The 21,112-nt window shown below is 41.2% G+C and overlaps 1 protein-coding gene across 1 annotated transcript in view; it reads left to right on the forward strand.

Annotated features, from left to right (window-relative positions):
* kif26ba (kinesin family member 26Ba) overlaps window positions 1-21,112 on the forward strand; it is an 82,676-nt gene that overhangs the window by 15,768 nt on the left and 45,796 nt on the right. The window contains exons 3-4 of the mRNA XM_084541011.1: window positions 8,576-9,292; window positions 18,564-18,745. Of these exons, the coding sequence (XP_084397137.1) occupies window positions 8,576-9,292; window positions 18,564-18,745 (899 nt within the window). The remainder of the gene's footprint in view (window positions 1-8,575; window positions 9,293-18,563; window positions 18,746-21,112) is intronic.

Here is a 21,112-nt window from a genome sequence, read left to right on the forward strand (position 1 = left end):
TTTATTATGGTTGTCAATCCCAAACAGCGGCTGCATGAGTGTAGCCTCCGGCGGGCTGCAGACCAAAGCACGTCATCAACATGGTCTGAGGGAGTGCTTCAAAGAGTCTCTGAAGGCCTCTCTTAAAGACCTTCACACTGACCCTGCTCCGTGACAGTCGTTTGCCCACAACCTTTCAAAGAAGAAAGATTTCAAAGTAGACTAACATCTATGAAGCCCAACACATTAAAGCTTATGAAACCACTATCTCGTCATGTTTGACTGAACCCATCCCAGGGTCCTGAGGTTAAGGACTACCATTGGCAAATGTTGGAGGCCTTTTAATTCAAGGGCATGAGACGGGAAAGGCATGAATGCACATGGTCATTTATGTTCACACATTTTTACTGAATTTATACTTAAAATGGAAAAAACGCGCATGGTTGATTGCATGATCAGTTTGGTCTGGTGCATATCAAAGTGCTTTTTTTTTTTTTTACTGCTGTGTTTTATGGCAGCTCTTTCAGACTAACATGCTGCATAATTACCTGCTGTGCCAATCTGACTGAAAATGACAATTGATTTTTATTGAGGGGAATACGAAAGAGTGATCAGTGTGAACTATAGTCCTGAGAGAAAGATCATCACAGGGAGAGATCAATTTAAGTGTGCGTGTGTGTCATCACATGTGACACCTACTGTATATCATTACAGATAGAATTAAGCCTCACCAACTCGCCCACCTCTGTACAATCCATACACATGCAGCACAAATATTCATATATAATTATTCACACAAGTCTTGTGAAAGATAGAGGTAATTTATACCCCATCTCTCTAGTTTGTTGTTTATGCTAATTAAGGTTTGAATTTCCATAGCAACGCAAAGATTGTAATGCATTTCTCTTTGTTATTAATATAGCATGTCAACAAGGGAACGTGGATGAGTGCAGACACACAGAATTGTGTGTGTGTGTGTTCATTTTAATGTATGCATAAGTGACTTTATGTGCAAATATGTGTGTGAGTGTGTGTGTATAGAAGGTTACAGTTGTGTCCTAACCAATGCAACGCCTACACCCGTTATTGTATCATGTGAGCAAATGACCAATTAAAAAGGTGATTAAAGGAGACATACTGCAGAGTCCAAAGAGAGGAGAAGGGGAGGGTGCAGGTAATATATATGCGTGAGGAAGGAAACCCACTGGGTTCCTTTAGTTATTTGTCATTGAGAGGAAACACAAGAAGAAAATTCAGGGAGGGAAAACAGGAGGTTGGTTTACTCAATGTCTAGACTTCCACAAAACATGGTATTAAAAACAGTTTTTGCAGTGTGCCACAGAAACACTATTCTTTGTTTGTGACAGCTTTTAAACATCAAGTTATTCAGTTACTTTGGCAGCGTATTCAGCCTTTTGGTCTGGCTATGCTGCATCATTTATGTGATCGATTCTCTAAACGTGCTGCCTTTATCAGCATGACACCATCTCTGCAGGAATTTCCTGCTTTGCGTCCCTCCTTCCTTTCACCCTGACTTCCCTCGCCTGTATAACAATTATGTGATAATGGTATAATATATTATTATTATACTGATTTGTGTGGCATGCACAGAGCTGCCCGTAAACAGGCGAGAGGCCATCAGTAGCAAACTATGACTGAAATACCAATTGAGGTGCATATTCCAAAGGTGCTGTATACATGTCCAATCTCAATATATTCCACGTGTCTCAACCAGAAATATTTGGAGAAAGGCCTCATTCCAAGTATATAAAATGTCCCTGTACCAAACATTTTCATATTGCGTGTGTGTTTGAAGGGAGCACATAATGTGCACCTCTGGCATGTAGATCTCAGAGAAGACAACAGTGTGTTTTGGAGAGATGGTGAGAGAGACCTGTGCTTGACCTCAGTCAGTGTAACACTTGTCCTTTATATATGTGCCCATCCAAGTGTTTGATGTCTGTGATGTCATTTATTATCTCTGTGTTATTGACCTTGCCGCTGCACAGACACCGGACTCAATCACTCACACACACACACACACACACACACACACACACACATCATTCTACATCATGAGACCAATGTACAGGATCATGGACCACCAACATAGTTGAAATTTATAGTGTTTTCCTCTGGCTTCCTATCCGCTCTTTGTTTTTCCTAGTTTACATTTTTGGTGTGTGCCTGTGTGTTGCTATAGCAGGTGCAAGAGACCACCTGCATCACTTATGCATGAATTCACTGATCCTAGACCTGCTGGGAAGTGCCTGTGCACGTATGTATTATAGAGCATGTGCAGGAGCAAATAGTGGAGAAATTAAGTGAGGTGAAAGATGAGGGGAGGTAAATGAGTATGGGGGTTGGAGGAAAGGTTTATCTTCCTTCGTCACTCATGTGGAACTGATTACACAGCCCAACATTAAAGAACACAGTTTTCTGTCATGTTCTTTTTCTCTCTGATCATCCGTCCTCTCCTGTGTTCTCAGTTTTAAGCGTGATGCAATGAACTGCTGCTAAATATAGCAGAAGAGAAAATGGTGTATGACAAAATAGGAACACAGTAATGGGAGGTGGGACAAAATGTTGTCTTATACTCAGTCATTGATGGACAGAGTGTGTTTTTTCCATTTATATGCCTGTGTGCTTATAAAAGGGGAAGTGTCTTGTAGTGTTTGACAGCCCCTTCTCCTGAATCCTTTACTTCCTGGGCACTCACACACATACAGACACACACAAAAAAAATCTATTAGGTGCACAGGGCCGAGCTGTCTTTTCTCATCAAATCTCAGTCATGGCATCCCTCTGTGTCTAGTCTGCACCCATACACCAACACACACTCACGCAGTCATTGCTGCACAGACTGTTTGTCAGCCACTAAGAGTCACAGAGGTTACTGTTCAGTTTGCTCTAATGTGTCTCTGCTTTCTCTCTTTCCGTCACTCCATCCTTGCAGTGTAGAGCAGGGGCTATGTTTGTCTGCCCCTACAGGAGGAAATGAATCACACACACATATACTATCTGCGGAGCTGAGACTGATTGAGTCACTCACAGAATACCGATGAACTCAGAGGTGAAAAGATGGATAGATGTGACGGAACAAAGAGGGGAAGGGAGCAGAGCAGGAAATATAACATCACAAGAAGACACATCTAACCACAGTCTTGTGAAATGGAACAATAACTCTAATGCGGTAATGCGATACTGTAAAATTGTTGACATTTATGGGAAATAAATTAGCTTACAGTTAGATTTTCACATTGAACTCTTTAAAGGATTTTCCCTGGACTGAACTTGTAGCTTGTCTGCCAACATAATACCACACTAATGAGAAAGTGTGTGTGTGTGTGTGGATGGGAGGATGTAAACAAACTCAAAGTTATGCTGCTCTACTGAAAGATGAGCTAGAAACGGAAAAAAGCTTAGTGTGTGCGTGCATGCGTGTTTGTGCGCGTGTGTGTGTAAGCAGCGTCCATGGCCAGTGTTTCTCTCCATTTCCCACCTCCTCCCCTCTCTCCTCTTCAAGATCGCAGCTCTCTTTGTCTTTTTTCATTCAGGCAGTTTGGCAGCTCCTCAAATCTCAGCTAATTTGGAACAACACGACCCTCATCTCAAGGACCATACACCATGTCCATTTTATTGTAGCTTTAGTCGCTACAGTCGCTGCCTGTCTGCTATGTGTGTGAGTGCGTGTGACAGGGCAAAACAGAGGGGTCAAAAGAAGCCAAGAGAGATTAAATGTTCCCTCTTCACAGATTGTTGGCAAAGATGAAACTTTTCCAATTCTACCCAAACAGGAAAGGCTGGGCTGTTTCTTGGCATTGGTGAAAATTGCCTCACACTGTGTTCACAGTGGTTTATTTTAATTGCCACAAACATATTTAATGATAACTGACATGAACAGTCAAATGAGACACTGCTCACCTGCAGTGATTCCAAATACATGTAATGACAAGAAAGTTGCCACTACATTAGTAACTCAGCTCACAGGGTGAAACAGAAAAACAATATACAGTGGAATAATAACATCCCTGAAAAATACTTCTGCAGCGCCATCCACCTCTCCAGCATGCATCTCTTCTCTGAAAGTAATTTCCCTAAATATGACTTAATACACTGCTTTTCTTTAAATCTGCAGACACGCTCAGGTTCCTGTTTGATTCTGTCTGCCCTGATTTGTGTGCTTTGTATCTTGTGTCCCCTGCCAGTTCCTCTATTTATTTTTTCATTTGGTCGAACGTGTTCTCTACCTTGCAAGGAAGGTGGGTCCTTGTGATGCTTGTGATATCCAGAGATCATGCAACACTCCATCTCGCCAGGCTTCAAACTATGAGCATGTGGCTGATCCGCAGAGGCACAGACTAGTCAGCGTCCTGTGAAGATTGAAAAGAGAGCCTTTAATGCACAAATCCTCCCTACAAAGACAACAAGAAATGTCTATCCGCGTGTGAACTATAAAGGTAGCTACACTGAGCTTTCTTAGACTGTGGGATGTTGTGTTTAGCCCGTGGTAGACAACCCAAGCCAAGTTTTTATTTTTAAGAGCCTGCCCTTTTCATTACTGAGTAGCCCAGCCCAGTAGTTGACACGGCATTATATATTTTTTTTCATATATCTGTAATGATAGTAGAGCATTTTTCTAGCATCTAAAATAAATGCTTTTAGTGTAAGTCTCAGAAATAAAAAGAAACAGGCACCGTTAGTCACGCAGGGAGAGGAGGAAGACATGTTAGTTTAAAGAAGCTTTGATGAGCAGAGTGTAATGTGCAGCCAGAACACATCGCATTAGGAGCACATTAAAGTGTTGTGATCATTACTGCTTCTATCATTACTGCTCCTTCCCTCAGCCGAAATCCATTTAAAGTCTTTTGACTTAACATACAGAGAAATAAAATCAGTTAAATAAATTATCCTCCTTCGCCTCAGCTTTCTTTTTTCCCAGCCAGTAGCTTATTTTATGCAGCCTGGAGTGTGCAAGTGACATCTCACTTGCACTGCTACACATGTCTCTGTATACGTTTAACACCACGCTCTGTTCATTATGCTACTTAGTTTGCACAAGTAACAAGGTACTCTTTATCCATAAAAACCCGCAAATGCCCGCCAAGGTTTGAGCCCCTGCCTTGTATGTGTGTATGTGTGTGTGTGTGTATCTTGTGGTCTTGTGGTTTGTTGACATAGCCAAGCAGGCAGCTCTCACATTGAGAGGGAGCATTTTACTATTAGATGAAATGTTGCCTTGTGTGCACACGCACACTGTGTATTGATTGAGGAAAGGCAACAGGCTTGTTATTGAGAGAAGCCTGTTTGTGTGTGGCAGACAGTGCGTGACATTTACTTTCTCCTTCTTGCTAACAGGCTCCTATTCCATTATTAGAATATGGGCCACCAGAGGGGCTGACCACACACACACACAGAAATCCAGACAATTGACAGTTAGGGAGAGTTTTTTTTTTTTTTCAATATTAACACAGCTTTGAATACCTGGTAGCAAGAGAAACTCCTCTAAAGGGTGCCGGTGTGTATTTACAGTGTGCCTGCATAAAAACTCTCTGTTGATAAATCATGTGGTTTTTCTATCTCCTCTGCCAATCATCTGTCTCTTTGCGTTAACGTTGTCTAAAGAGATGTCCATCATCTATTGATCGGACACGCACGTCCATACATACAGTACATTCTGCATCTCCATAACTCTCCGTATTGATTAAACATCAGCAGGCCAAGAGTGCCAGCTCATCACTTTGATTAATACCGTACAGCTTCTTTCTTGCCATGATGTACTGAGATATTCAGATAGAAGTCTGTTAAACAACTGTTGACGTGTTTGCTCATACATTACTGAGAACATGTCTTGGGTTAGTAAAACGGCCGCAAATGTAGAATCTTTACCAGGAGAAGATGTCGAATGTAATGGATTATGGCTCGAAAAGAGACAGAAGAGTATAAAATAACAGAAAGGGGTGCTTTCATTTCTTCTTTATTGTCTTCACAGACTCACCCAAGTTAAAATAACACAGTAGGATTTTTTTAACATTTAATCTTACACTCTGTCTTTGACTATTGCCTGAGCAGTGATGGGTGAGAGCGTATTCAGTGCACTGGCACCACCTACCACAGATGTTTTCTTGAATTACAGAGGTCCACAGACACTTGCTAACACCACGCCTACAGTTAAGCTAACAAGAAGCTCACAACGGCACTTTTAATTGGTTTAATCCCACAATCAGCTCCAAGGGCCCTGAGCGAAGCCTGAATTTATGAGGGGAAAAAAAAATATTCTATGTAATGAACTTTGTCAGATAACGTGATAAAATGAGAAACAAATACATTGCATTTCACTGAGGTCAAATGGGATTTAGACAGTATGTGTATGTGTGTGTGTCTTTTGCTTGTTAACTCTGATATTTATATCGGAGAGTCGTGGCAGGAGATTTAGAGTGGCTTTGCTCTGCGCAAGTGGTTCCAATTAGTCTGGAAAAAACACATACACACACAACACACACCTGTACATGCACAAATATCTATACATATAGGCAACAAACTGGACAAATATCCTGATCTCCGCACACAAGAAACCACATTATAATTGCTCACAAACATGCTTACATGAAATGACAAACACTGACAGAGACTAGAGCTAGTAAATAGTAACTCTGAAGCGTACAAACGTAACCACCACAGATATGGTGAAACCCTTCACGCACAGGTATAAATCCACCTTTGTCTTAATTTGTCTTTTTGGTATTCTAACCAAAAAGACAAACAGAGAGTTTGTGTTTTGTGCAATACCTAAACTCTTTCTATAATGCTTATATTGCTGAAATTGGTCCTATGTAATATCTTCTTCAGGTTAACTTACCGAAACTATGTATTGATTCCTTGTAAAGATTGATAGTTGTCCCCATTACAGACACATATCTGTGACCATGCTGTAAGTTCAACAGTTGGTTGAATGCACAGAGTTAATATATCCTTAAGCAATGCTACGAAAAACTGTCCATTTCTAATAATACTTCCTCAGTGGAAGATTTGTATGAGGTGTTAAGACTACTTTGTTTTGGAGAAACACTGTACCACTGTAGGTGTGTGTGTGGAGGCAACACGTTTTTGAAGGTCAAAACCTGTTACGACTGGGTTTTCGAATAAAGCGTACAAGTAGATTAGAGTCAGGGTAAAGATTAGGGAATGCATTACATAAATGGATAGGTCCCCAACAGTCTGAGACCACTGTTGAAGATACTTAAACTTCAGTTTAAGTACATTTTCTGTTATAAATGTCAATATAAGCGACATTTTTAGTGAAATTTCTCATCTTCTGAGACCACCACAAGACAGTCTTTTTCAGACAGGTGGTTTGGTTTTGGTCTGCCTATTCATGCTTTGGATACAACTGATCCAGGTTTCATAGTTTTTTAGGGTTATTGTAAAAACCTTCAGTAGAACAGTGATTTGCACTAGAGAAAGTATCTGACTTCTAACACTTTCACTCAGTTCTGATGTCGATGTTTAAACACAATCACAATCGTTATAATAACACACGAACAATGGCTTCTACTCGAACAAACCTCTGATGAGTCATTCAAGAGGGCAATATGAACTTGACGAATGCCATAGATTTGATTCAGTTTGATTGCTGACCTGTAAATAGTGCAGCATCTTAGATATTTCACAGATATGTTACTTGTCTCGTCTTTCTCATTGATTATAAACCTCAGCTTTTTTTGATTGATTACAGGTTTGGCTGAAGTCAAGACAGATCTTTGATGTCCCATTTTATGTAGTTTAGTTTAGGTGGATGCATTCTATCTGTATGTAAAACACTTTCACCTGAGCCAACCTCTGTAGTATTATATTCTGGTTATTTAACCTGTGCAAAGACGATTACTGAAACCACAGTGATGTCCCTTTGTTTGTACTAATCTTCCAATATGTGTACAGTACTAGCATTTAATATGTTTTCAGCTGCCGTTACCTTAAATGATCTTAAACATTACATTGACATTAAATTGACCTCAGTGCAATTTAATGTGTTATATTAAATATTTTTGGACTTTCTATGACAAGACTAAATAAGACATAGTTTGCGTCACCTTTACTGTGCTGTTCCCTCTTCATCAACTGGTTTCTGCTGGGTCTTTATAGGAAATTAACCAATTCCTCATTGCTACAGTTTGATAGTCAAGTAATTAACCTCTTGTGGTGAGAAGTATATTTTTAGTGTTAGGGCAAAATCTTGCAAAGTGTAATCATGCACTCAACACACAATACACTGTGGAATTATTTTTTAAAAGAAGGAAAAGACGGGACAGAAAAAGGAGAAAGAGTAGAAGGTCGCCTGTGTTTATTCCTTCTCCTTGCTGCCAGCTTCTGTCATACTTGTACCCTCTAGTCTGCTAGGGTATATACGTGCATTTTTGTGTGTGTGTTTTTAGCAATGTCTGTCTTGCTACTAACCTTCCCTCAGGCGAAATGGCTGTTTCTTGGTGTTTCTATAAATATTCATAGACAGGACTTGTTCAAAACACCTCTAATTTCTCTTATTCCTTCGGTCACCAGTCTAAATCCTAGCTTGTTGTTTCTCTTTCTCTCCTTCCAGGATCCCTCATTCTCGCTCCTTCTACACGATAAGCTTCAGGTGCCCAACAGTTCTCGGCGAGCGTGGAACGAGCGTGACAGTCGCTGTGATGTCTGCTCCACTCACCTCACTCAACTCAAGCAGGAGGCTGTGCGGATGGTCCTGACTCTTGACCAGTGGGATTTGTCTCCCACCTCTTCCCCTCCGGCCCTGATTGGACGATATGGATCTCAAGGACCTCCGGGTCCGATGGGAGCTTCTGGAACATTAGGAGGTTCTGTGTCACGAGATTGGCCTCCTCCTTTTCTTCCTTCCTCCTCCTCAGCTGTTTCACACCCTCCTCACCCATCCTCCCAGTCCCCATCTCCAAGCCCTAGCCAGACTCCAACACCCAGCCCGAGCCATGGATCATCCACCCCCAGCCATGGGAGTCCCTCAGTGGGACAAACATCCTGCTGTGCTCCCACAAACCCACAGCCTCAAGGTGCAGGACACAGGCTGGGGTCTAAGCCTAGCTCCTTGGGTCTTGGAGGTGGGGTGGACAGAAGAAACGGGTCCCCCAGTTCAGGAAAAGCAACTAGTGCCCAACAGCAACCAGTGACTGGAGTAAGCAGCCCCAGCAACAATGGTGGTAACAGCAGTAATAACGGGAGTGGATCGGTACTGAGTACAGCAGCTCTGCAGGCACATCAGCACCTGAACCGAACTAATGGAGGAGTTACACTCTATCCGTATCAGGTATGATATCTGCAGATACATCGATGTGTGTGTATGCGTGTGTGTGTGTGTGTGTACCTGTGTGTGTATGCATGTGTGTTGCATTCATTCTGAGCTACTTTTCCCACAAGGAAAAAATATTACCATGGAAACAGAAACAAAATGTATTCTGTTCCTATATGAACCTATACAAACTGGTAACACGCCACCAGTGTACAGATAAATACACCTCCTTATACGACTCTCTCAGTCAAGACAGGAAGCACAACATTTCATTTTTTTCACTTCACTTCAGTGTAATCATCATTTACTGACAAGATATCCTAAAAACAAAACAAAGTTAAACAAAGACAACTGGGTGTTCCCTTGAGTACATTTAACCATTGATCCAAATAGCTTTTTCAGCTCTAAGTAACTGATCTAAAATTGGAAAAACCCAGAGGAGGTGCACTGAGACGTTAATTGTAAGTTTTGCCCCCATTCACAATATTGACAATATAGCACAGACACACAGATATCCACTGGCTACACCAGAAGACCCTGAAAACATCGGTGGTCACCAGATGATAGCTGTTGGGTTCTCAGGTTGTTGTTAGAGTGACTAACTAAAAATACTAGTTTTTGATGAGCTTCCAATTCCTGCGTTTTCTGATGACCACCACTTATTAACAAGGAATCGATATATCCTCTTCTGTTGTATTGAAACTTGACATCAAGCATCCAGTTAGCATGAACCAAACCTTAAAAGTGACTCAAATGCAAACTGGAGATTAAAGAAAATGTTTTAGAAGGAGACAGGAAGAGAGCTAGTGTGAGTAGAGAAGAGAGGAGGATGGTATGAGGGAGAAATTGCCTGAGGTGACGAGGTGTATGGAGGGAGGCAGGAGAGCTGAGACTCCAGGGGAGATCCAGAGGTGTCTGTATGTGCGTGTGTGTGTGTGTGTGTGTATGAACGTGTCTTACAGATGTAATAATTCATACAGTGATAATTAGGACTCTAGGGACCCTATGTCACACACCCCCAGTACCCCTTCATTCTTGCGCTCTCATTCACACACATTTATTTCTTATGCCAAGTTTCCTTCTCCATTATCATTTCTCACACTCTTGTCTGGTACATACACACTCTTCTGTCTTACTGTTTCCCTATCTGTCTGTATATTTTTATTCAGCCCATGACTTGAGTCAGATGAAGAGACATGGATTCACAGTTGGAAATTGCTTTGTACAGTCTCTCGAACCGTTTCGTTATCTTGTCCGACCGGTCAGACAGAAATTAGGCTGAGGGGCCTTTGCGTATTCTTGTCTGTGTTTTGGGGAAATTACAAGAAACGTGTTCAAATCTGAGAGTGCATTTTTCTTTTTGCCAAATTTTAGTTTATCACTTAATAAATAATTTAAGAATAAATGACTTAGTTTTTTCAGCTTCATACATCATTTTTCTTTTGTTTCTTCTGATGCATGATTTTATTACAATAATAACGATTCCGTTAAAACAAGATCGCTTTTTTATGTTTCCTGCCATTGTTTAGAGGATGTAGCCAGCTTTCTTCTCACTAACTATCTCCAGTACAGCCATCTCCCAGTCATTGCCACTTTCCAGACTAAATGAATTACTGTTCCCTGCTATAGAAACACAGGAAAAGATTACTTTTAAAAGCCTAAAAAGTGTATTGGCTCATAGTGTTACTCTGATTTCTTGTGATCATCATCCCCTCGCAGATGTTTTCTGGTGAGATGCTAAAACTCTATGTGTTTTTTGGTCATCGATGTGACGTCCTGATGTGTTTTTGTGCGCGCGCATTTCTTAACATGATGTAATTCTGTATACAGTATTGTCGTTACCCTCTGTGTTGGAAACTGTAAAATATTGAGTGTTACTGCGGTGACTTTGACAGTAATGGTGTTTCAGCAGCAAAGGAGAAACCAGCTACAGTAATAAATCACCCTCGTTTAGACTCACCCCTGATAGAGAGAGAGAGAGAGAGAGAGAGAGAGAGAGAGAGAGAGAGAGAGAGAGAGGAAGGGCTGAGTGGAGAGAGTGGAGAGATGATCAAAAAATGGAAATTGGAAGTCATGATGAGCAAACGAAGAGAGATTAGAGTGTCAAAGGATGAAGAGAGGTTTTAGAACATGAGATAAGAAACACCCTGCGGCTGCATCTGGTATTTTGTCATCAGCATCTGATGACGATGATCATTCTGAGACACCATCTGCATATATGCTCCGATATCTAGCAACCTTTATGCTCCATCTCTTATTTGGTCAGAGCATTAGATTTTATTGCAAAGTTGTTCTGCTGCTTAAAGCACAAAACAGATGATGGAAGAACATCTCAATCTTCCAGAGGGTCTTACAATGGCAGATGATTAAATGCAGGCCAAATGAGGAATCTGTTCCAACATGTTCACGCTCTTCAGCAAATAGAAGAGAGACCAAACAAAACACGAGATGGGTTCAAGTTGAAATGCTGCAGCAGGAATCATCGGGCTTCGTGGGATTTCCATGTGTAGAATAGATTATTTTATATGGATTATTTATACAATGAATAATTAAAGTCACCAGTTAGGTCACTAGTAAGTGGTAGCACAAAGAGAAATGGCTGAAAGAGAGAGGACCCAGAGGTAGACAGAGAAGAGAAACCGCCTGTCTGCCAGTGTTGCCGACATTAAAGTCTTGCTGTTTCAGCAAGAAGTGACAACCTTTTATATTTATTAGGATATATTTATTTTTTTTATTTTTTTTGGTCTCACAGAAAATCTTGGACAAATGGGAACACTAATTCAATTACAACAAGGAAGACTTATCATCATTATTATCATAGCGTGGGCAGCCACAGATATTTTCAAATTGATTCTAAATTTTATTGTATTAAATTCCTCATTAACGCAGATTTTTTATGCATCCTTGCTGGCAGCAGCCAAAGCTGGAGGCTGTTTTCATCCGGCCCGTTCTTATAAACATGAAATTTCAGGAACGCCTTGAGGGACTTTCTTAAATTTGGCATAAACATCGCCTTGACTAAAGCATGAGCTGATTTAATTTAGCGGGCAAAAGTCAGTGCTATGTTAATGCTAGGCTACGGCAAGGATAAGTGATGCCATTTTATATACAAGTGCTCTGACGTCACATCCACTTGTTAAACTTTACTAATGAGTCTGAATTTTCTGTAGATGCAAACTTGACTGGTTGATGGAGGGATACAGCCATATGGCATTCATTTTAGTTCATTATGCAAATGATAAGCCCTTTAGTTTTATAACTGAGTGCAGTTTGTAGGGGTGTCTCAGTTGGGACTCAGACTGTAATACATTTGAGGATATATGTGAGATTTCAATGGAATTTGGAGGTCTGTTATCTACGTTATAACGGTACAGCATTGTGCACATCTGACCAACATTGTAGTATACTTTAGAGTGTTGATTGGATCTATTAACTGATCAAGATGTTGGTGAGTGTATCTCAGAGGTCCAAGCTTCAGAGGCAGAGTTCAGAGACAGGCAATCATTTGTACAAAAAAACGACACATACGCGTGTTAACTGTTTATGGTGGTGGATAAATGGTGGTGATGGATCTGTCCCTCACTCTTTATGTCTCTGACAAATCTAATATTGCCTCTTTGCCCTCACTGTGTCCTTCAAGCAGCTAATTGAAAACAGGTTTATACAGTATGGTGTGTTCCTGTGTGTGTGTGTGCTGTGTGTGTGTTTTACTGTATGTGTGGCTGTGACTTCAACAATGGTTAGATTAGCTGTCCTAATTTACCGTGAACCTGCGTGTTGAGCTTGCTTGAGTGTGTCTGGTTGTAATTGTTTATCTCTCCGAGAGAAACAGGATGTGAAATAACAAGCCACATGCCCGCATAGATTAGTATGAACTGCTCAAAAACCGCTCGCCTTGGCTGGATATCCTTTAGGACTAATTAAGGGTGCTGTGGTTACTGAAAGGTTAGAGAAGCTCGTGACTGGAAAGTTCGATCCCTGGGACTGGCAGAATTAATCTGGACGGAGAGAAAGAAAAGCCAGCACGTGTCACCCTCATTACCATCACTGTGCGACCTTTGAAGAAGGTCCTTAACCCACAACATAAAAATAGGAACATGATAAGAGTAAGCATGTGTAGCTAACAGCCGTCATTATGGGTATTTTGTATTCGTATACTGTATGTTTAGTCGTGACAGCAGAGACAGTCCTCATCTCCCTGGATCCAAACAAAGATTCCCCCCTACCTGATCTGTGAGCTGTGCAAAGCATTTTACCTGCAGTGCTCCCACTACAATCTGGCCTCCATTAAAACAGTTTGCTTCATCTGTCAGAAGAGCTACTTATACAGAATAGAATGAGGAATAAACAAAACATATTGTACTTATTATACTGAATAGAATACGTGAATACAGTGCATCAATATCACATTATCAGATGTAATACTGTATATACAGTAGATGGATTTCATTCATACCTTTGCCAAGCACAAAGCCACAGCAGTAAGTGGCTGGCAAGCAAGACAGACACAGACAGATGTAGATGCATGATGACCTCAAATGAATGTGTCTGTTATCAAATTAGGAGACAACACAAGTTTACCTGATTCCCATTTCCACTACATTTCAGTCTCATGTTGTTTATTCTCTTTTCATGGCCGCCAAAACAGCTGTTGCATCTCATCCTTAATCAAAGCTGTAAACACTATCGTCTGCATCGATACGGTGGGGAGACAGAGTCCTTGCATGTGCAGGACGCTACACGACCTGCATAGTGAGCGTCTAGGGCTTCCTGGCTCTGCATGAGTAGCATTAGCTTGTTGTCTACTGCAAAGAGAATGCAAATAAAACTACATTTCTTCCTCTTGAAATTTTCTTTTCCATGAAACTTTGGTATATATATATTTATTTGCTATATTTACACATTTATATAGTTTGCTCACAATCTTCCATTTCTTCCTGTTCTCTGTCCCAATATTTGATGTCTAATTTGCACAATGAGTCTTCTTTCATTTAGAAAGGGTATCCTCTTTCTCTCCTCCTTGTGAGCATGCATATTGTTTTACAGATTGTGCTTGTTCCCTCGACAAAAGCGGACAAATCCACACACAAACACAAATTGTCTATATTGTCTGTTTTTTCCCCTCCTCACACAAACTTGACATTTCAGGCACAAATTCTTCGTGGGTGGTGTGTGGCACGTGGAAGAATATAATAAATGTAAGGGAGACAGATGAGGAATGCGTGGTGTTTGTAATGTAATAAAGATGAATGGACCAGTTTGTTGCCTTTTTCTATAAGCAGGGAAAATGGATGTGGATAAGTGATGTACTGCAGAGGAAACATGTGCGAGGAACAGAATAAGTGGGATGTTTTTCATCTTGTCTTTTTTTGTGGAAGACTGACATCACAACCAGTGTCCCACACTGACAGATCCAATCTCAGGGCCGGTCAGTGTTTTGTGAAAACATGGTCAGATGTTGTGTTGGTATTGATTAGTTTCATTATTTTCACTACATTTGGCTGTCATACATACTGTCCTCAGTTATCTCTATTTGTCCTGATATTAACTATATAATTTTCTCTGCTACTGTGACCTAATATCCCCAGAGGGATCATTAAAGTTTCATCCAGTGTAGTATAACCTAATCTTTGTAAAACCTAGAGGCAGCAACTCAGCCTTTGTGTCCTCTGGGAACATCTGAATGGAGGGTAACGACTACATTACCAAAAATGCTACATTGGCAATCTATGTAAATGTTCTATGACCAAGTGACCATCTATTTTCTGTTTGCACAATCCAGATGTGGACCTAATTTGACAGCTCTAATACAATAGAATGAAAGGTGTGTGACACCCATCAGCACACGACTCCTACAGATACAGAGAGGCAACTGTTGAAAGTCATGAAAATTTCAACAGAGCCAACATTCACGTTTCCCAAGTGGATTGTCCTCCTGACTTTAGTGATCCCATCACGTGATTTATACCAGGTATTAGCATGTAATCTGCATCCGGATAACCTAACTGGATAAAGGCCAATTTATAGTTTCCATGTAGCCTGTGATTGGAACCATGTGTGAGTCTACGTCTACGTTCAAAGTCTGCACCGGTCCATGGTAAAGCTTTATAGACGCAATGATACATCAAACCATTCGTTCAAAAAAGTAACCCCTCACATTTACAAAGCAGTGCCAAGCACTAGGACCAACTGGGGTTATCATAGTACTGGGTGTGGAGAATTTGTAAAGGGCTCCAGTGTGGGTAACAGCAAATATCCTCACACAGCTGCTCCACAAAACAAGCTGTTTTATTGGCACATATGGAGTTTACGCATTTTCAATAAATATAGTCCACCTGTTCACAAATTTTTTGGTCGGCTGAGGTGTCTGCAAACCGCAAGGACCTGGGCGGCAAACAGATCCACCAGACCACCTTTGGATGTGGCCATGCTCCCGCTGGATCTCAGCCGGGTTTAAATTCAATGAGGATATGACCAAGTGACCTTTCACAAGTCAAAAGGTCACCTAACCCTACCTTCTCCTGATGAGCTAATAAATCTACCGGCAATACGAAGGATTATTATGCGGGACATGCCATGTTTGTTGACAAACCAGCCTGATATATTGGTAAAAATTTGAAAAGGCCATCATAATTTTGCTCCATATTTTTGTTTATGACCAAATTCCTGTAAAACTGACATTCCCATCAGCATTAGCCGTGTGTTTAATTTGTCACACTTAACATAAGAAGTAAAGATGGAATAACATACACGCTGCATGCTAGCTTGTTAAAATTGTTATTGCTACGTGTTATCTTATAGTCATAGCACTACTGAGCATATCTAAGACGTCACTGCGTTGTTAGCATCCCTATAGACTCTTAGTCTTGTACAGCGTCAACAGGATCTAAACCTAAGTCTCTATATACACCCATTCCCAGTAGTCTTAACTGCTGCTCCAACACTGATGGTCACATACTGTATTATTAAACCACCTTTATTCTCATTTTCAGTCGACATAATAACCATCTGTGGGACCACATTGTTTTACAATGTGCAAGTGGTTTCCCTCCTTCCATTCATCAGGATTTATGAGAAACCAGCACAATTTCACAGGTATTCCTGTAGCACAGTAGATCGTCATTCTATATATCCATGACTCCTTTAATAATGCAGGGGTAGCAAGCCAAGTCTGAGCATTTGAAATGTGTGTGTAAATGCTCTGGAGGGGTATGGTATATAAACTATAGAGGCATCTCATTTACAATAGGTAATTTATCAAGGCAGTGGGCGGCGTGCTTGGACCCCAGGAGCCCTCCGCCGTAAATATATCCACAGTGGAGCTGATTTACGCGCATGCACACACAGGTGCAGAGAAGTGCAGACACATGCACATACAAGGACACATTCAGACATTTTCACAATAGACATACAGTATGTTAACTCTCACAAACGCTATAGTTCCTTGATTGGAGTGTGTGGTTCTGATTTAAGGGCTCTGCTGTCTGGCTGCGGGCAGCACATAAACTTTAATCAATAATCCATATTTGTGCTATGAATGCTTCACCTATACACACACGAACACGCATGCACACATGAACACATAAACATGCCCATACATACATGCATCTGTGCATTGTGGAAAGCAATACATGCAATACCTACTCACATACAAAGCAGTTGAATGTACCATATATAAATGCCTCTCTGGGGGCTTGCTTGTGTGTGTGGTTTTGTGTGGGTGTGCGTCAGAAACACAGGGAGAGGCTTATTATGTGTGGCTCAATTGCTTGTGGCTTTACTTTTTGATGGACAAAACACACAATACAAATACACTGGCATAAGAGAGCTCCTAACACGTCCCACACACCAACTCACATTCATAGAGATAGACATACTGTGCATCTAACAAAGACCCCAGACTTCAACATCAAAGCTTTAACCTTGATGGAATATTCAATATTAGAATAATGTGTGTAATATCAAACCACTCTTTTAGAAGAAGATTTCAATTTATATGGGATATTGTTGAACATAAACGATTCAAAGTGATCTGCACAGACTATAAACTGGTAGACTGGCGACCTGTCCAGGGTGTACCCCGCCTCTCGCCCGATGACAGCTGGGATACGCTCCAGCCGCCCCGCGACCCTTCACAGGACAAGCAGTTACAGAAGATGAATGGATGAATGAATGAATGAATAATATGCAGTACTTAATAATATGCAAGTGACCAGCTGCTTTGATAGGGCCTCTAAATTTCCTCTGATAAATGTTTCATTTGCCACGAAGTTCATGTTGTATCTTCCCCTGATGTTTAAAAGACAACCAAAGGATGCTGGTCTTGGGTCCCTTTTTTTGCCATTGTCAATAATTTCAAGCATCATTACACAACTGCTGAATGATTTCTGCTTGGGGCAGTAAAATAATTGCTCTTTTCGCATCAGACTTGGGAAACTGATATATTAAATGTAACTGTTTATATGTGCATATATTCAGATAGTTTGACAATGCTGCTGCACTGAGCACTGTTTCTATCACCACCAGACTGGAAACCACTGCAGTAGTTCCCTCTACAATCAATAATGAATTATTATGTTTCAGATATATTATATTGAATACAGTATATAAGGGAAACAGTTTCAACCAATTACAGCAGCACCATCTATTGCCTTGTGTTCTACTCATATGATAAAACAGTAACAGCAAACTTATCTCATCAGTGTTATAAGTTCAAAGGTCTCTCTCTTCATCCCAACTTTCTTTCTTCCTTGAATAAAGTCTAATAAAGCACAAATGTCATGGTCTAATATTAGACAGAGAGACTAGATGGGTTAGGATCATTACTAAAAACAGGTGGAGACGGGAATAGCAAGGAAGAGAAGGAAAGGTGAAGGGAAAGGTAAAGAGGGGAAGAGTCGGTCAAAAGACAGAAACTTGGACGAGGGTGTGTTTTTGTCTGTCTTGGACTGTGGTCATTAGAGAGGTTATATGTTGGCGGTCTAACATGGATAACACACACAAACTTCTGTTTCCATCTATGTGAGGACTTACCATTGACATAATGCATTCCCTAACCCCTGATCCCAACCATAACCATAACTTAATTGTAACTTTTATTCTATAACCATGTCTTAACAGATTTTACCCCGAAAAGAGCCATGCAAAAATACCCCCACAGTTTTAGTTTTCCATGAATACTTGACCGTCACAAATGTAAAGTGTCCATCCACGCTGTGTTAATAGTGTTTCTTTATTTGTTCTACTAACCGTGTTTGTCATAGTAAAAAGCCTCTCTGTCTCTTGTCAGATTTCCCAGATGATCTCAGAGGCCTCAAGAGACGAACTGACTGAAGCTGCCCTGAACCGCTACAACACACACTCTCCTTCCCACACAAATTCATCATCGCATACAAACTCTCCCTCTCATGCTCCAGCTGTAACCACCACAGCGCCGACCGCCACCTCCGCCGCTGCCTCTTTCTTTGCCAGGTAAGCTGCTTTCACATCAAAACCCAAGTGACTGAACGTGTATTTGCAGTAGGTGAATGTCAGGTAGATCACCGGTTTTTGATCAGTCCTTGTATCCTGATCTGTCTCCAGATCTATTCAACAGAATGCAATTCTGTTCTAGTAAATTTAGGCTTTGGTGACTTTATGTGGATTATTAGAATCAGCAGTATGGAGAAAACTGGTAATTTCTGTAAAAATAGGGATCTGGAAAGCTAACCCTAACCCTAACCCTTGCTTGCTCATATAAGTTTTAAGAGTCATCACTGGCTTTAGTTCATCCAGAGTTGAAATCTGAGTTGGCATCCATACATCCTAACATGTTGATTTGCACACACCAACTACAGCCAATGGTCAGCTGGCACATACAATCTGTGTCTGCGTGAGAAGAAATAAAATAGTCAGTATTCGCATATAGTCGTATTTATATTAGTATGAAGGCTAGGAAGCTAAGAAGAGCTACAAACCGTTGTACAGGACCATCCTCTCCTGAATCAAGCTGATCAGTTGGTCAACAGTTTATTCATGCGGTGATCATGTCGTCATTAAAGTCTTTGTGTAATTAAATGTTCAGGTAAGATAAAAGAAGCACTGGTTTCCTAAGATGAACAGCCAATCAGAAAGACCTTTCATACTGACTCCTTCTGGCACCGGTTCAACTGATTCAGAGGCGACACACTGCAAAAAAAACAGATGCTCATAGAAGGCCCCACACTGGAAAACGACTGTGGTCACAGTCTTTAGACGAAGGTGGTGGAAAAATGTAAATCTGTGATATATTGTTCATAAGCGCACTTACTCATCATACACTTGCGTATAAATCAGCTATCCAGTCATCAGCTGTCGATGAACTGTGTAATCAAATCTAGAGAAATGCAGAGCAGCACTACATAAATAAGACACGGGTAATATGGCTACATTATTGATGAAAAAACATGGCACGCTCAAAATGAATGAGTAAATTATTCATGGTTAACACCAGTCTATGAGTGTGTCACACCGTCTGAAGCATTGCTGAGATGTCGCATCTAATGAGCTGCTCTAAATCACAGTTTAAATGATACTGATGGTTTTCCCTCTTACTTTCACACCTCTTCTCCTAATCTGGAAGTAATGAAATGTGTGTTTGACGTGTAACTGTCATGCGTCAGTGTAGCAGACACATCGCTGTCTGTCATTCAAAGCGCCGGCAACCAGACAACTCATAAATTGTACGGGAACACACACTCTGTCTTCCTATGACCCCTGGACGTTCAGGTATCAAGGCCATTTTACACACACACATCTGGTTGACATTCTAAGCACACAGCCAGATGGCGTTGGTTGATTTATGAGTGTGAACCTTGTAAGTGAAAGAACATTGTTTGTTTAATGGTGCAGGTGTCTCTCTGTCCATATGTGCGTCTCTGCATGTGTCCAGCTCTCAGACTTCTCCCCCTGTTTTAGACCATGTGTCATTGTGTCTGCTTTGTTTGCCGTTTCAAACTTCATATGTGTATACACAGGTCTCTGCAGTTTCCTATTATTTGTTTCTGCACTGTGGGACTGTGTGTATGTGTGTGTGTTCATGGTCATGGATGCAGCCATGCAGTGCTGGTAAACCCCGTGTCTGTCTTGGTCTTTCCTCTCAGACGTGGACTGCATACAGACACTCTTATCACACACACAGGTACACACACTTTCCCTCTTGCTCGCTGTCTGCACAAAACAAAATCCCCGTATCCACCCCATCTCCTCTCACCTGATCCCTCCTCCATGCTCTCTTTCCCTCTCTAGTCTTCATATTACCCCCTCATTCTCCTCTGTTTTCATTTAATTCTCTGTTGCTCTTCTTTCCCTCATTTCCTTCGTCCCTATTGTTCTCTTATACTTCTCTCCTCTCTTTCTCCAACAATTTCTCATTTTCCACACTGACCTTTCCTTTACCTCAGCTAATGTGCATGTGAGTAATATCTTTCATTAGTACCAATCTGTCTGTGGATATGTCACACTGGCATAGTAGCTCTACATCTTCCCTGTGCTGCAGTGGCCCTCTGGGGACGCTGGGCTAGAGGATAGAGACATGCTGTGGTGTGTGCATGTTCTTACTCACTGGGGGAAGGGAGTTTCTATCAGTGCAGGAATTTTTTACTGCATGCTCAGAGGATTGGGTCTTCGGGGATTTGGCTGCCTGCGTGTGAGTGCGTGCGTTGCTGGAGGTGGCTGGGTAAATGAATAGGTCCCAAGTGAATTGGTGAATTGGGAAGGCATTGTTATTTTGGATGGAGGATGGCAGTGAGATTGGGGGCTGCTTTCTCTTTCTTTGCCCCTCTCTTGTGCATTCTCCAAAAACAAGTATTCCATCAAATG

Source organism: Chelon labrosus, assembly GCF_963514085.1.
Source record: "Chelon labrosus genome assembly, chromosome: 3".
Lineage (NCBI taxonomy): Eukaryota > Metazoa > Chordata > Actinopteri > Mugiliformes > Mugilidae > Chelon > Chelon labrosus.